Source organism: Bubalus bubalis, chromosome 20, assembly GCF_019923935.1.
Source record: "Bubalus bubalis isolate 160015118507 breed Murrah chromosome 20, NDDB_SH_1, whole genome shotgun sequence".
NCBI classification, from domain to species: Eukaryota; Metazoa; Chordata; class Mammalia; order Artiodactyla; family Bovidae; genus Bubalus; species Bubalus bubalis.
Genome location: NC_059176.1, coordinates 3,521,735 through 3,539,148, shown reverse-complemented (window position 1 = coordinate 3,539,148; position 17,414 = coordinate 3,521,735). Strand labels below are relative to the sequence as shown.

The window sequence follows — 17,414 nt, the reverse complement described above, 5'->3', positions numbered from 1 at the left end:
AGCCGGAGCCATCACCAGCACCCCTCTCCCAACAAGACTGCACTCAAGGAGGGCCTCCCAGCTCTGCTCTTTGCCTTCCACTTTATTTATTTTTTGGCCATACTATGCGGTATGTGGGATCTTAGTTCCCTGACCAAGGATGGAACCCACACCCCCGGCATTGAAGCAGAGTCTTAACCACTGGACAGCCAGGGAAGTTCCCCAGCTCTGCTCTCTGAAGCTGGCTCATCTCAGGCAAGTGCTCTGACTTCCTGGAAGCTCTTTTCCTCATCTCTAGAGTGGAGCTGAGCTCCCAGCACGGGGACGAGCCAGTGCAGGAGGCCAGAGCCGGCACACAGCAGCTGTGCGCAGCGTGGTGGTGGTGGTGGCGGCAGCCCGCGCTGATTAAAGGCCACGCCAGCCGGGTGCTGCTCCGCACACCTCACACCCGTCATTTACTCCTCACAACCACCCTGAGAGCCAGACACCATGATTAGCCCCGTTTTCCAGACCAGGACGGGCCGCCGTGAGATGCGCACGGCGCTGTGCATGCTCTGGCCTGGAGTGCGATCGGGGACACTCGTGCTCCATCGACACAGAACCAGAGGGCACGTCCCAGAAGCACCAGTACTGACCTAACAGGACGGTGCCATCGGCTTCAGAAAATTCCAGCGAAAATAATGCTACTCACTCACACCCTGAACGGCACAGATAGCCAATGCGAGGAAGACGCTCAGCGATTATGCCACATCAGAACACTTCAAGGAAAAGTTAGGAATGCCGTAATGGGTTTACGTCATGTCTATTTCCTTTTTCAGTTCAGTTCAGTCGCTCAGTCGTGTCCGACTCTTTGCGACCCCGTGAACCGCAGCACGCCAGGCCTCCCTGTCCATCACCAACTCCCGGAGTTCACTCAGACTCACGCCCATCGAGTCGGTGATGCCATCCAGCCATCTCATCCTCTGTCGTCCCCTTCTCCTCCTGCCCCCAATCCCTCCCAGCATTTCCTTTTTATATATGCACAAAAGTGACATGGGTGGAAACTGTCTCTACAGTTCTGAACGAGTTCCGTTAATGAGGACAGAACTAAAACTGCTAAGTGGTAAGAAAGGTATGCGTCAGAGCAGCAGTGGCGATGTTGTTCTTCCTTTTTGTTGGTACATAAAAAATACCGCATCTTACAGTTCAGTGGCTCAGATTTCATCATATATAAAAATATAACTGAATTAATCTGACACAGTAATTAACCTGTCATGCAAAATCGTTACGTTGCATAGTGACTGGAACATGAACCTGATTTCAGAGTTGCCTTCGCACTGAGGAAGTGCAGTCATCCCTGGGTGTCTGCAGGGTACTGGTTCCAGGAGCCCCTGAGGTACCACAATCCGTGGATGAGCGAGCCCCTTGTATAATGTGCTCCACAGCTCAGACACACTGCCTAAGCTCCTCAGGAAAACAAACTAATGCTATGCTTACAGTCAGACAAAGCTTGGTTTGCTTTTTCCTACCTGGCTCAGAGTCATGGATTTGTTTTAGGATGCCTAGTCCACTCACAGGCTGTAAATGGTATAACCCTAAGGTGACAAGACGAGCCCCCGGACCTGGAACAGCCTGCGCTCCAGAAGACGGCCCATGTGCTGCCGGGGGAGAGTCTCAGGGTCTGGGTGGCCAAGTCTGTTGAGGAGGACAGGCAGAGGAGCCACGGCAGGGGACTACGTGGCCCAAAAGTGGTCGGTGGTGGCCTTCCCGGTCCACTCAGGGCTGTCCAGAGGGCCGTGCAAGGTGGGCAAGAGCAGGCGCTGCCCGAGTCCCAACCCCAGACCATCACGGATGAGGCCCACAGCCGTGGACGGGTCCCTTGTCTCTCCATGCCTCCCTTTCACCATCCCGAACATGCGATCATTACCGAATCGGCCTCACAGGCTCTCAGGGTGAAATGAGCTGACTCCTCTCGAGAGCCAGGGGCAGCGCAAGGCCTGTGGTGAGCACTCACGGCCGTCGGCCATCGCTGTCATCACCGCTCAGTCGGCGCCCCGAACCCCCGGGTCTCTGTCCACGGGTCCCGCATCCGAGGTTTCTGAGGTTGGCTGAATCCCTGAGTCGTTTTATATACAAGGGGCTTGAGCATCCATGGATTTTGGTACCTGCGGGGCTCCTGGAACCAGTACCCTGCAGACACGGAGGGATGACTGTATTTCTTCAATGCTAAGGCAACTCTGAAATCAGGGTTCACGTTCCAACAGTGAGTGTCTGACAATCAGTCAACCGTTCTCCCCACATTTTAACATCTCTGACACTTAGAGGCCCCTTAGCACGGAGAGCACCTGATCCCACACTCAGAGCACAGCTCCTGGCCTGTGGAACCACTCGGCATCCATGGGATGAACCAGCAGCTGTTGAGCCTTAATACAACAGTCTGCTTTCTGCAGTCTCTGTAGACAGATACTGAAAGAAACAGGTTCACTTCCTCCAATTACACAACTCCCCTACTACTGGAAATTAAAATATTGATTTCTAAACAAAGTTTTCTCCAATCTAAACACATAGAAACTTGCCAGAAATTATCCCCTCCCCTCGAGTTTTAAAACATCACATTCTAACAATCATAATTCTAACATATATATCTTATACCAAGAGAATTGTTATTATACTAAAAGGAAGTGATTCTGTAGATTCATTAAGAACAAAATGTCAGCTAACTGGTAAAAAGATCATTGCAAATTTAGAGGTTGTTTCTCTTGGTTGCATTGATACCCTGTCCTGATACACTGTTAAAATATGTGTTACACAGAGACTATCAAAGTGAATAATCTAAGTCAGTTAGTGTACCTGAAAGTTAGTCATAGAGTAACACTTTTTTTATCCAAGTTGTCTGGAATAAGACCTCAAGTGAAATTTCCAGGTAAGTGAGGTTTACCCCTCAGATATAAACTCTTTTATATTTGGAGGTATTTTACATGGGATCTTTTAAAAACGTTTCACCCACTTTCCCATCAGCATATCCTACGGTGATATGGTGACCACAACCCAGTACACAACTGTGTTCCCGCTAACCTGTCTTGGGGAACCTGGCAGCTTACAGCTGTTTGCCCAGACCACTCTTGGTTTGGTTTATTTTTCCAGTCTCCTCCCCCGTTACTGGATCATCACCTGTCACTTTCTGTTGGTGTGTAAAGTTCTAGAAGCTCCTTTTAAGAGCTCTTATTTTTAATAGGTTTTAGACCAAGAAACCAGATGACTAAGTTTATTTTAAATTGTACTTAAAGCAAGACACCTGAGTGAGAGGCTTGTCTATGAATAAAATACCCAAGGTCTGTAACTTATAAGAAATACCATATATTCCCAGATACAAGGCAATCTCCTACTTTCCTCAAAAGATGTAAAAGTTTCTGGATCCAAAAGTTTTATATCAATTTCCACAGATGTAAAACTTGTCTACTCATGCTATTTATTAATTTACTAAGCCACATATTTTAAATCACATATAAAATATGTCCATTTGACACGATACTTCTTTCCACGCTCTCACTTCATAAACATAATTTTATCTGAACTCTTCACATGCACCTAATGTTAAAGGTCCCCTTTGTTGCAAGAACAGCTTCTTGATCTAAAAGTTCTCTACAGCGTATCATCTGCGGTTTGACCTAACCTGCTTGAGCTAACATCGCAATTTTTAAATCATCTATGATACTGTCGCTAAAACTCTATTTCAGATATAAAGAGTCCCTCATATAACATAAGGCAGTGATTTTCATTTGTTCGGTAAGAATAATATGATCCATGAAGTCTAACACTTGCTGTGTGGTATTTACAAGGCTCATCTGTCCTGACATCTAACGCCACGGGGAGGTCAGACCCAGGGCTGTTGGATAAACGTGGGCCAACCTTCCACCTCCTGCTCTCTGCTTCCCTCGGGTGACCTCCGCTGGCCTCCAAAACCAGCTGCGACTGGGGTCGGCAAGCGTGCTTCCCCCAGACAGTGCTGTATTGTTCAAACCATGGGGAACGGATGAGCACTCAGCAGTTCAGGGCACCGAGTGAGGCTCCCAACCCAAGGAGGAAGGAGAGTCCCTCTCAGGGGATGATTTGTGGGGGAAGCCCTGCCTCATTCCGAAGCCTAGAGTAGAACGCCAAGCAACGCAGAGCCTGGAACGGACCCCCGAAGGGCACGAGCCTGCAGGAGGCCTGAGCCGGGCCTCCTGCTGCGCCTCCCTCACCCGCGTCACCTCACCAGCCTGAGCACCATGTGGCATCACTTCCCATCTGCAACCACGTTCTGAGCAGACAAGATTGCCCCCAAAATACCTCCCACACCCAGGTGTCGCTAGTGGTAAAGAACCCACCTGCCAATGAAGGAGACATGAGAGACACGAGTTCAATCCCCGAGTCGGGAAGATCCCCTGGAGGAGGGCAGGGCAACCCACTCCAGTATTCTTGCCTGGAGAATCCCATGGACAGAGGAGCCCGGTGGGCTACAGTCCACTGGGTCACAAAGAGTCAGACACAATTGACGTGACTTAGCACACATGCACTGTATACTTATATACAACTACTGAACTGTGGTGATTGATGATTTTGAGAATTAAGACAAAAATATGGGAACTATAAACTTCAAAAGATTTTAGACGCTCTTTCAAATTATTCTACATACCTCGTATTAGCTCATAAATATTCATGTCCATAAGTTCACATATTAGTGCAAGAGAACCAGATTTTCTGTCACTGAAGAAGAAAGCAAGTTTTTAAAATGGTTTTTTCCTTGTATTAATCAGAAAAAAAGCATCAAATATTTAACTCATTTGTAAACACTTCTGATAAACATAAAACACTCCCACAGCAAAGACCAAAGTATAATGACCGAAACAGCAGAAGTTTTGATTTTCAATCAGTATTTTAGGTAAAAATAATTTTAAATAATAATAAAACAACTTCAGGCAAAAATTCTAAAAGCTGGCCTCCCACAATTTTGGGAAAAAAGCATCTTGAGATTATGAAAGTAACAATTATATCTTCAGACAGAAGAAACAGGTTGAGGAGTTGGAGAAGCAAAACAAAAAAAGTAGGACTTAATTCAAGCTCTGTGGCTGCAAATTCAGCTTTAATTCACCTAAATTACTTCCATGTCACTGAGATACATCACAGTGTGGGGAGTGAAATACACAACCCAGCCAGGGGCAAAAGGAGGAAGACGCCTCTCCCCGCGCCCCTGCAGCGTCACCCCGGGCCCCTCAGGGCGCCTGTGGAGGGGCTGGATGGGGCTGCGCTGTCCCTCAGGCTGCCGTGGACAGAAGCGCTTTGCCCCTGAAGCACTCGGCACAGGCAGCGCTGTGACCGCTGCCCCGTGTAGGCTGCAGTCTCCAGACCGGCCGAACACGTGCTCAGAGCATGCAGGCCAGGAGGCCACGCAGCCAAGACAAGGCACTGCGTTTTGGGTTTAGAACTGGTCAGCTCTCTGATGAAAACCTCCCCAGCTCAATGATCAGAGACTGCGGTTTCGCCGGATGGTGGTACAGGCCAGGCTTCCCGCTGAGGGGCACTTTCTCGGAGCTTCAGGCCAGATCCCAGCCCCAGTCCCCAGCAGACAAGCCCTTCCAGACGAGCTGCGCTCTGCCGTCTTGATTAGAACAGAAGTGACAAATTCCCTGAAATTATGTGGAATACAGTGAGAATGGCTGCTTGAAGTCATACCAAGATGGCAACTGCAGGGATGACTAAGTGCAGCCCCGGAAGAGGGCCACAGGCTCACACGCAGGTGTCCCGAGCCGCCGCCGCCTCCACAGCAGCCCAGCTGAGCTTCCGGGTGGGGGACCGTTCGAATGATGTTCGCTGCTATGACACGGAGTCACTGCAACGAAGGCCTTTCCCTTTAGGATTCGGATGCAGACACTGGCCCGAATATGTGTCTGAGCTACAAAGCCAATATTTAAAATGTCTACCATGGTTTTCTTTCTTAAAAAGAGATCTAACGATTATCATCGAGGTTAGATAATTCTTAAAGCCCCGATATACTCACAAGACCACTTCGTGTAGCGCGAGGATGTTCGGGTGTGGATTCAGGCGTCTCAGCGCTTGTATCTCTCGCAGGTTGTTCACTTGCTCGATACTATTGTGCAGGTAAGAATGAATGACCATTTAGTATTTGGGTCAACTTTAAAGTCAGGGTTATCAAATCACTGTTTATTATCCATGATCACAAGTTACAAACTCACAAATAACGCCAAGCAAGTTTATCAGGTTTTATTTCTCCCATCAGCAGCTGAACATATGTATACCTCACTTCTACATTATCTTACAAAAATCGAGGCTCTTACAGCTTTGGACATGCATTCAAACTCTTCCCATCTAAACTCCTGAAAGAATACTTCGGTAGTTTCTCTTACACTTAATAAATATAGAAACAGAGACTAAAATTTTCCATTAGTCAGTTTATAGGAACTAACTGAGCAATGTAAGCAACATTGGAAAATAAGCATCTCCCATTCAGACTGTCCTTCCTTCTGACCTTTAATGCAGGCTGTACACGTTTTCAGTCATTCATCTGGGGAGAGGTGCTCTCTCAGCAGGTGTGTCTTTACTGAGCTTTTCTTTATGGAGACTGCTCTGCCTGCCACTGTGTTCACATCCCAGATCACAACAATACAATGGAGGCCAACGGCCAGAGGCTGGCTGTGCCACCCTCCAGACTGACCCTTGCCAGGGCCCTCTCCCTGTGGCTGGGCCCGTGGGGTCATCCCAGCCGAATGACTCTGTTCACCAGAGACTCCATCTCAGCGGCTCCAAAAGAAACTGATTCTGGAAATATTCTTTCTCTGAACTGGCAAAACTGTTTCATCAACTTCTTTTTTCTTTTTTTTTCCTGGCCTTGCCAGGTGGCTTGCGGGCTTCTTGTTCCCAGACCAAGGATTGAACCTGGGCCCCAAGGTTGAACCAGGTCCTAACCACTGGACAGCCAGGGAATTCCCAACCAACTTTCAACATGTAGAGTAAAGCTCAGCATTTTGTTTGGTTATCCAAAGAGTGGTTATATCCAACAGTATATTATTACTGCTGTTGTAAATCAACACGGCTGGATGTTTCCAGTCTCTCTCATGCTAGGCCACAAACGGAAGCCTAGAGCACAAGCCTGGGCAGCCTGAGCAGAAGGGCGCTCCTGACACAAAGCCTCCTGAGCAGGAGGGCGCTCCTGACAAAAAGCCTTAGGCCCCTTTTAGCCGTCATCCCGTTTCCTCCCTCATACCCAGGATGATACTCAAAATATTAGCAACTTACACACCATGGTCCACAACCAACCAGAAAAGACACAGCTCACTTTGCTGGCGCAGCAGCCTTAAGGAGGGTCCCTGCTGAAGCCAGGACTGTAACCCTTTAGTTGCTGGAGAGAGTGGGGGATCCCACGACTGCTGGGTAAGGGGCCAAGCATGCTGTGTAGGGGGTTGGGGTGGGGCTGCACCCCGGAGGCTCAGGATAGCAGCTCCTTCCCGCCTAGAATCTGAGTTTTTTACTGCCTAATAACCACTACGGATGGCCATCCTGGGGCGTGCAGGGACCAGACCACGACCCTGTCTGTCCACTCCACCAGCTCAGTGCCCAGCCCACCACCTGCTCCTCCCCGCACCCTGGCCTCCTCTAGGTGACTCTAGAACAGTACTTCCCAAAACATGTCCCACAGAATTTTATTTCTCTGGAAAACACTTTGTGGATAAACTGCATGTTGAAGAAACGTGAGACAGAGCCAATCTAGTTCCTTTCGGAGAGTGACAATTTACAGTTGATGTTAGAAGCTTTCAAAAATCCTACAAAATAAGGAAAACAGTTTACCTTCATTTAAACCAACATTTTCCAGACTTTCTGGGGGCACAGGGTCCTCTCTTACATACTATTAAGTCATCGTCCCTGAGAACTAAGGTTCTAGAGAACATACCACGTCAGACAGTCCTCTGAGTGACATGGCAGATACAGATTATTTTCCTTAGGGCAGAGGAGGTGAACGCACACACCAACAAGGCAAAAGGAAGAAGAAAACATCAAGCACAGCATTCTTTGGGGGGCGCTTATGCAACGGCTGCCAAGCATCTCTCCCTCCCTCCCTGGGGTGCGCGCTGGAAAGGCATCCACGGTTCGCCCCACAGTCCCACACCACAGAGTCCCTGACCCAGGACCAGGCCACTGAAGACCCCCCTACCAGTGCCTGCCACGCCTCTGCCCAGGGCATGCTGTAAGTCAGTGGTTATCAACCAAAGGGACCTTGCCCCACTAAGGGACACGGGACAATACTAGAGACACTTTTAGTGTCACTGTTCCATCCGATGGCAGCAGCCAAGGACGATGCTAAATCTCCTATGGTGCACAGGACAGGACCTGTAACAGAGGAGCCGAGGCCCCGACGCCGACGGCGCCAAGATGCCCAGCCTTGGGTGGGAACAGCAGAAACCAACCGGAGCTAGCAACAGTTCTAAGTTTTGAACTATACACCCGATCTAAAAAAAAAGAAAAAATTAATCAGTCTTTTAGGACCAGTTAGTCAAAGAGCTTTGTCATTTAGAGAAACATTTACTCACTCTTTTCATCTTTAATATGAAAACCAGCTATGATACCCTGAAACACATTTTCTTATTGCAGATAGAATCATTTTATGCCTGCCCAGGCACTCGCTCAGAACCGAGGAACCAGTGCCAACATTAGATGGGCACCCTGACGGGGTTCTGCCCGCCTCAGTTCAAGGAACAGTGTGCGCTCAGATGTAAAGCAACTCTGCTCCTGCTTTTAAAGATCTTGGGGAAAAAAAACTAAAAATCTGCAAAGTAACCACTTTTCTTTGCCTTGGAGTTGCTTTGAATTTTGTGGTCAAGTGACATTCAGGTTTTTTCTGTGTGTTTGTCTTTCTACTGCCCTGCTGGAAACAGAAAATATCACGGAGTGGAACACAGAGGGATGTAGGCAAGCCTCTGCTTCCAAAAGAACCAGCTGGGGAATTTCCCTGGCTGTTCGGTGGTTAAGACTCCAAGCTTCCAATGCAGGGGGTGAGGGTTCGATCCCTGGTCTGGGAATTAAGATCCCATGTGCTGCGGAGCAACCAAGCCCGCGTGCCGCAAGTGCTGAGCCCGCACCACAAGCACAGAGCCCGCGTGCCGGCTGCGCCCCAGCGCAAGACCCCCAGGACGCGACGCCGAGCCCAAGCTCTGTGACTAAGACCCAGCGCAGCCAAATAAACATTCAAGCACGCACATAATGAAGCAACAGGGCACGCTCACTGGAGTGGCCAGAATTTAAAAGACTAACCACACCAAATGCTGAAGAGGATATGAAGCAACTAGAACTCTTGGGTTCTTTGCTGGTGGAAGTGGAAAAAGGTATAATCATTTCAGAAAAAGGCTGGGCTGTTTCTTGTAAAGTTAAATATACATCTACCCTGTGACCCAGAGATTCTATTTCCAGGTAATGACCTAAAAAAAAAAAAATATATATATATATATATATATATAACCATAAAAAGTCTTGTATGAAGTTTTACAGAAGGTTTATTCATAGTGGCCCAAAACCAAAAACAGCCCAAAAGTTCCTCAACAAGAGACGAGATAAACAAGGCGTTTTGCAGTCACAGACTGGAATGAACACCACCCAGCAGTAAGAAGGTATCAACTGCCGATACGACAACAGGGATAAACCTCAGAGACTGCATGTATGCTGCGCTAAAGGAGTGGAGAGATTCCACTTAACAGGAATTTCTGCTGCTGCTGCTAAGTCACTTCAGTCGTGTCCGACTCTGTGCGACCCCATAGAAGGCAGCCCACTAGGCTCCCCCGTCCCTGGGATTCTCCAGGCAAGAACACTAGAGTGGGTTGCCATTTCCTTCTCCATTAAAGCGAAAAGTGAAAGTGAAGTCACTCAGTCGTGTCCAACTCTTGGCGACCCCATGGACTGCAGCCTACCAGGCTCCTCCGTCCATGGGATTTTCCAGGCAAGAATACTGGACTGGGGTGCCATTGCCTTCTCTGAACAGGAATTTCTATAAGAGGGTAAAAAGAAACAAAATAAAACCCAGAAGAGCGGCCACCGGGGCAGGGAGGGAGGACTAAGTAGGGAGCGTGAAGGAGCTCGGGTGAGAGCAGCGCTCTGTGCTGTGAGTGCACGAGCTATTCACTTGCAAAAATCAGGCAGTTCAAAAATGTGCATTTCAATGAATGCAAATTTTGCCTTTAAAAAAGAATTGTATAATAATAACCAAGTGGAATGCAAAAGTAGGAAGTCAAATATCCGAAGTAGCAGGCTTGTTTGGCCTTGGAGTACAAAACGAAGCAGGGCAAAGGCTAACAGAGCTTCGTCAAGAGAACATGCTGGTCAAAGCAAACACCCTCTTCCAATAACACAAGAGACAACTCTACACATGAACATCACCAAATGGTTAGTGCCAAAAGCAGACTGACTATATCCTTTGCAGCTGAAGATAGAGAAGCTCTACACAGTCAGCAAAAATAAGAGTAGGATCTAACTGTGGCTCAGATCACAAACTCCTTATTGCAAAATTCAGACTTAAATTGAAGAAACCAGGAAAAACCAGTAGGCCATTAGGTATGACCTAAACAAATCCCTTATGATTATACAGTGGAGATGATGAACAGATTCAAGGGACTAGCTCTGACAGACAGAGGGCCTGAAGAACTACGGACAGAGGTGCGTAACACTGCACAGGAGGCGGTGACCAAAGCCATCCCCAAGAAAAGAAACGCAAGAGGCCACAGCGGCTTCTGAGGAGGCCTTCCAGGTAGCTGAGGAGAGAAGGGATGTGAAAGGCAAAGGAGAAACGGAGCGATATACCCAAGTGAATGCAGGGTTCCAGAGAATAGCAGGGAGAGATAAAGTCTTCTTAGGTGAACAATGCAAAGAAAAGAGGAAAACAATAGAATGGGAAAGACTAGAGATCTCTTCAAGAAAACTAGAGATACCAAGGGAACGTTTCATGCAAAGATGGGCTCGATAAAGGACAGAAATGGTATGGACCTAACAGAAGCAGAAGATATGAAGAAGAGATGGCAAGATTACACAGAACTGTACAAAAAAGATCTTCATGACCCAGATAATCACGATGGTGTGATCTGTCACCTAGAGCCAGACATCCTGGAATGTGAAGTCAAGCGGGCCTTAGGAAGCATTATTACAAACAAAGCTAGTGCGGGTGATAGAATTCCAGCTGAGCGATTTCAAATCCTAAAAGATGATGCTGTCAAAGTGCTGCACTCATCATGCCAGCAAATGTGGAAAACTAAGCAGTGGCCACAGGACAGGAAAAGGTCAGTTTTCATTCCAATCCCAAAGAAAGGCAATGCCAAAGAATGTTCAAATTACCATACAATTGCACTCATTTCACATGCTAGCAAGATTATCTCAAAATCCTTCAAGCCAGGTTTCAATAGTACATGAACCGCGTATTTCCAGATGTGCAAGCTGTATTTAGAAAAGGCAGAGGAACCAGAGATCAAATTGCCAACAAATGATGAATCACAGAAAAAGCAAGGGAATTCCAAAAAACATCTACTTCTGCTTCACTGGACTATGTTAAAGCCTCTGGATCACAACACACTGTGGAATATTCCTAAAGAGACGGGAATATCAGACTACATTATCTGCCTCCTGAGAAACCTGTATGCAGGACAAGAAGCAACAGTTAGAACTGGACATAGAACAGACTGGTTCAAAATTGGGAAAGAAGTACATCAAGGCTGTATATTGTCACCCTGCTTATTTAACTTATATGCAGAGTACATCGTATGAAATGCTGGGCTGGATGACTCACAATCTGGAATCAAGATTGCCAAGAGAAATATCACTATGTAGATAATGAAAATGACACCACTTTAATGGCAGAAAGAATAGAGGCACTAAAGAGCCTCTTGATGAAGGTGAAAGAGGAGAGTGAAAAGCTTAAAACTCAGCATTCAAAAAAGAAAGATCATGGGTTCTAGTCCCATCATTTCATGGCAAATAGATGGGGAAACAATGGAAACAGTGTCAGATTTCATTTTCTTGGGCTCCAACATCAATGTGGACAGTGACTGTAGCCACGAAATTAAAAGACGCTTGTTCCTTGGAAGAAAAGCTATGACAAACCTAGACAATGAATCTGTGCTTTTGAACTATGGTGCTGGAGAAGACTCTTGAGAGTCCCTTGGACAGCAAGGAGATCCAACCAGTCAATCCTAAAGGAAGTCAGTCCTGAATATTCATTATAAGCACTGATGCTAAAGCTCCAATACTTTGGTCCCCTGATGCGAAGAACTGACTCACTGGAAAAGACCCTGATGCTGGGAAAGACTGAAGGGAGGAGGAGAAGGGACGATAGAGAATGAGATGGTTGGATGGCATCACCGACTCAATGGACTTGAGTTTTATCAAACTCTGGGAGATAGTGAAGGACAGAGAAGCCTGGTGTGCTGCAATTCATGGAGATGCAAAGAGTTGGACACGACTGAGTGACTGAATCACGACAGCAACCAAGCGGGGCGGGAGACCAGATGGAGTTATACAGATTAATTAAAAATCACAGGCTTGGTGGTGGTGGCTGCGGCACCTGGGGCTCATTACACTACTGTTTACTTTGTATGTACTGAAAAGTCCTGTAATTATATCCTATTTAAGTAAAAGAGTCTTTAAAGTGACTCATGAGTTTCTTGCCTTTGTTTTTATTTAGAATCCCACACAGAAAACTTTATTTTTGTAAAAGTAATGTGAGGACCACTGAGAGATGTGACTTGGGAAAAAGCCGTGTTCTGAGTCAAGAGCAGGCACCGCACTGCCTCCCGCAGCAGAGCACTGAAAGGACACAGCCCCCGGCCCCACACGACGGGGGTCCCACCGACGATCTGCAATGCTGGGAGCTCGCCCCTCTAGTGGAGGGTCCCTCATTTGGAGGAAGACTCTCCCCTAGGGCTACTGGGAGGATTAGACAACATATGCACGCAATCCCCCTGGTACTGGGCACGGCACCAGATGCTCTGGAACCACGGCTGTAAGCTTCACTTTTTTGGGGGGATGCTGTGCCACGAGGCATGCAGGATCTTAGCTCCCCGACTGGGAACTGAACCTGTGCTCTCTGCCATGGAAACACGGAGTCTTAACCAGTGGACCACCAAGGAAGCCTGTGTAATCTTCATTTTTACTACTGCTACTCGTATTTATTATTGTACCCCAATTTTCCAAATAGTCTTCAAACTATTTTGCTGAGTAACTTGCACCAACTGTTAGGCGACAAGTTGACCCACTACTGTGCTAAGTGTCTCACCTGCATTTTAAATTTAACCCTCCCAGTGATCCTGCGAGGTAGACACTGTGGTCATTCCCACTGTATGAATGAACTGAACCACAGAGAGATTAACGAACTGCCCAAGGTCACACAACTAAAAGCAGGAGAGCTGCTGCTTCTGCCCTCACCTAGTAGCCCTGTGCTGGCGAGGACCCGCATGAGTGTCTCTTACTGCTTCGGGGCAAAAAGAGATAGCCTACAAACATCAAGACTTTTTAAATGACTCATTCCACTCCTTTACAACATTTCTAAAGGAAGAAAACAGTCGTAGCAAAAAAAAGGAGCATCTTATTAACAGTGTATTTCTGGTGAGTATAGGTGGGAGAACCCTCTGAAGACAGAGCAAAAAAATATCAAAGCGACTGGGTCACACTGCTGGCTTTATGCAAGTAACTAACTTCATCATCCCCAAACTAAGGCTTTGAGCCACTGAGGGAAGACAAATCTCAGGAGCTGCAAATGCCCTCCCGACACAGTACTAAAGAACTGGTCTATTATAATACCTCACCTTGACTTCCTATCAGCAAAGGTGACTGCCAAAGCCATCGATTTCTATTTCAGAGGAGCAGAAAGGAAGGGCTGGAAGTAACTCTGGGAGGAGCTGGGTCAGAGGCTCCAAAACCAAGCTCCTTCTGGCTGCGTGACTCAGCGTGACTTGCCGCTGTTACTGACTGACTCTCCTTGCCCACATCACCCACACAACTGTGCAAGGTGACTCTGAGGTTTCACTCAACCATAAGCAGAGCAGAAATGGATTTTTAAAGGAACCTAAAATTATTCTTCAAATGAATAAGGTTAAACTGATTTATAATGATGACAGATATTATATTCCAGAGCTCTAAAAGCTGAAGATACTATTTTCATGGTTGAAAAAGAAAAAGAAAACCAAAGAACAGAATAAAACTTGTGGATCAAGGATCAGTGACACTGGAATATCCAATAAATGGTCGGCAATAAAACTCCTAGAAATGACACCAAATGCAGCTGTCTTTCTTCTAGAACTTTCTTTTAGAAACTACAGTCATGTCTTCCTGTAAAACAGAAATAACAGCAATACCTTTTTCAACGTTAGAAGCCACGTACAATGACTCATTCCGGATCGTCTATGGTTATTTTCTGTTTGTTCTGATTTGTTTTTTAAGTTTGAAGTTACTTTAGATTAACAGAAGAGTTGCAACAACAGTGAAGAACGCCCCTGTCGCCTGGCTTCCCCTGATGTTAACATCTCACATAACATTTACCAAAACTGAAAATGAACACTGGTACAACTCTACTCACTACACTAGACCCTTTATTTGGATTTGCCCAGTTCTTCCACTGATGCCTTTTCCTCTCCTGGGATCCAGCAGACCACACTGCAAGTAAGTGGCCATGTCCCCCACTCTGACAGCCCCAAAGCCTGTCCCTGTCGTTATCTTCACCGTTTTGAGGAGGGCTGGGCTGGTGTTTTGTAGAATGCCCCTCAGTGTGGGCTCTCCTGATGTATTCTCATAAATCAGCTGAGATTACAGGCCTTTGAAAGAGAATACCACGGAGGGGACACGCTCTTCCCATGCCATTTATCAGAAGGTATGTGATATCAATATGTCTTATTACTGATGACACTCATATTAATGATTTAGTTAAGTAGCATCTACCAGGCTTTTCTCTGTAAAGTCAACTATCTTTCCCTTTCATTTTCTACTCTTTGTAAGCAAGTCATCAAGTCCAGACCTCAGTCAAATGGAAGGAAAGTAAGCCCTACCTCCCGGAGGAAGAAACAGCAAACAATTTGTGGACATAAGTTAAAACCACCACAGTAATTAATAAATATTCAGGAGATCATTTGCGGCTGTGCAGAAATCCCATTTTCTTTCAAGTTTTAGCTTACTAATTTTAGCATTCATAAATTTATCTTGCCTGCAGAAATGATTACTTATTCTAATGATGATTTTCCATTTCCCTCATTCCTCTCTGTACCTATGAATCATAAATGAGAAAAAAATTTCCCTCTCATCCCAATTTGTTTATTCATTTGGCCATTTATTTACATCAATATGCACTCAAGGTCATTTGAATGAAGAGAGAGAGGTTAGTGTACATATATGCTAGTTCTGTCTGCTGAGAGGACCTAAAGATGCTGACATTCCGGTAGCAAAAAAAGAGGTTTAAAAAAGAAGAAAATGATGGGGGATGCCACAAGAACACAGGAGCCACCCTGAAGGTGCTCTCCACAGCCAGGGCTGGCTCAGTTTTAGCTGGAACAATTATCAAATAAATAACGAGAGCACTGGATTATAGTCGCCTATGGTTTTCAACATATGTGTAAGAGTAATTAGAGTTCACAAGAGAAAACACAAAACCTGTTCCCTGTGGGTTTCTATCAATGTATGTCTAAGAGCAAACGAGAACTCAAAAGAGAAAAAGCAAAACCCATTCCCTGTGGGTTTGGATTACACAGGCCAGCAGACACCTGTCAGAACTAAGCCGGAGATGCCGTCGGTGATTCCGGACATCAAAGAGCCACAGGACACCGCCAGTTCACAGTGTGTTTCCTCTTAAATGAAGCCAGTATGTGAAAGTGGCCGTCAGTAATCCCCCTCACACACACACACATTAGAGAAAAACAAGGAAAGTATAACTGATTCAGTGATACTTTATTAGAAAATCTTTACTTATTATGGGTTTTTTAAAAGAAAAATAAGTGTTCTAATCAATCACTTCTAAAGTTAGGACAACTGCTTCTGAAACAGAACAAAGGATCACACATCGTAATGTGGGCCAGCGTCTCCTGAGCGTCTACCATGGGCCTCGCGTGACAGCTCCTTCCACTTCCCACCTCGGTCAGTCCTCCGCGCCTCACGACAAGGAAGCCAAGGGCCAGGTGGATGAGGTACTTTCAGCATCAGGACCTGGTGGGAGCCGCGTCCCTCAGGTGGCTCCACCTTCTCCCCAGGGGCTGAGGTCAGCCCAAGGCACTTTTCCAGATAAACTGAGTGTTCCCTGCCTCCCCAAAGGACTGCCCTCAAACCATTCTAACCTCCTTCCAGGGGAGCGCTTCTCACATGTTACAGGTCTCTCTGCGTCCTGAAGGCCCATCGGTGGCCCACGTGACCTCTCCTGGCCGACTGGTTCCCCAGAGCAGCCTAACTCTGCATGGTTCTGACCCCGCAACAGTCGTCGGAGTCCTGGGGTCTACAGGTGTTCTGTCCGGCACATACTTCGTGTTTATGTCTTCACCAAAATTGCAGCTGGAAAGTCCTGCCGTCTGCAAGCATGTCCACCCCACACCCGACAGGGAGCTGACAGGGAGCCCGGGCCTCTGACCAAGGGATGCACCCCACCCGCCGCTCAGAGTCCCGTCTTGCTCCGCTGGGCTTGTGGGGCGTTTGTCCACGGTGGCTGAGTGAGGCCGTGTGCTTGGGCGATGGGGGTAAACGGAACACTGGGCAGCAAATTCTCCACTAGGCATAGTGTAAAGGCAAAGACAGAGGTGGGGGGTGGATAAAGAAATACAGAGAATTCAGAACACATGGAGGAAGAAGTGATAGAAAGGAGGAGAAGCAGAAGCCCCGTAACCTCAGCGTCGGCGCAGCAGGTAAACACCGCATGCTTTGGCCCAGCTCTGCCCGCCCAGTGACCCAGATGACCACGGTCAAGCTACTTCACATCGCTAACCACCTCTCCTCAGGTGCAAATCAGTAACGATGACGCCTGCCCCATGGGGATGTGACCAGGGTGACATCACTGTTACCCAATCTCCTTGATGTGGTAAAAGGCCTGAACTGCTTTCCAATTTGAAACACTATCTTTGCATCCTAAGAGTTTGAAATCAAGGCCTATACCCCAAAACACTCAGAAGGCTCCACATTTTCAGGACAGGGATTGCTATGCTTTTTAAAACACTGCCTTAGATATTCAGAGGCTTCAACTCCTTTGATATTAAAAAAGACTGAGTTTCAAACCTCTTTACTGAAAAGCAGAACAGCTGCAGTGATGCCATCACTTATTTCCTTATTCTGACAGCTTCCTAATCACACGTGGTCTCTGACTCAGGGTGGTCCGTGGTGAGAAGCTGTAAATGCAAGGACTCCAAGAGGCTGCTCTGTGGGAAAGGCCACGTGGTCTGCAAGGGACGAAGTGAGAACCAGAGGAC

The 17,414-nt window shown here is 46.9% G+C and overlaps 1 protein-coding gene across 8 annotated transcripts in view; it reads right to left on the bottom strand.

The window, feature by feature from the left end:
• Window positions 1-17,414, bottom strand: part of MOK (MOK protein kinase) — a 42,890-nt gene that overhangs the window by 10,295 nt on the left and 15,181 nt on the right. For 3 of the 8 annotated variants that reach the window (XM_006079058.4, XM_025271036.3, XM_025271037.3), the window contains 2 exons: window positions 5,996-6,085; window positions 4,634-4,704 (listed from right to left, as the gene is read on the bottom strand). The exons of 2 other annotated variants lie outside the window; for them this stretch is intronic. In XM_006079058.4, coding sequence (XP_006079120.3) covers window positions 4,634-4,704; window positions 5,996-6,085 — 161 coding nt within the window. Of the gene's footprint in view, window positions 1-1,885; window positions 4,611-4,633; window positions 4,705-5,995; window positions 6,086-17,414 lie in introns of those variants that run through there. 3 more of the 8 variants (XM_025271042.3, XM_044932776.1, XM_025271043.2) reach the window with 2 other exon arrangements.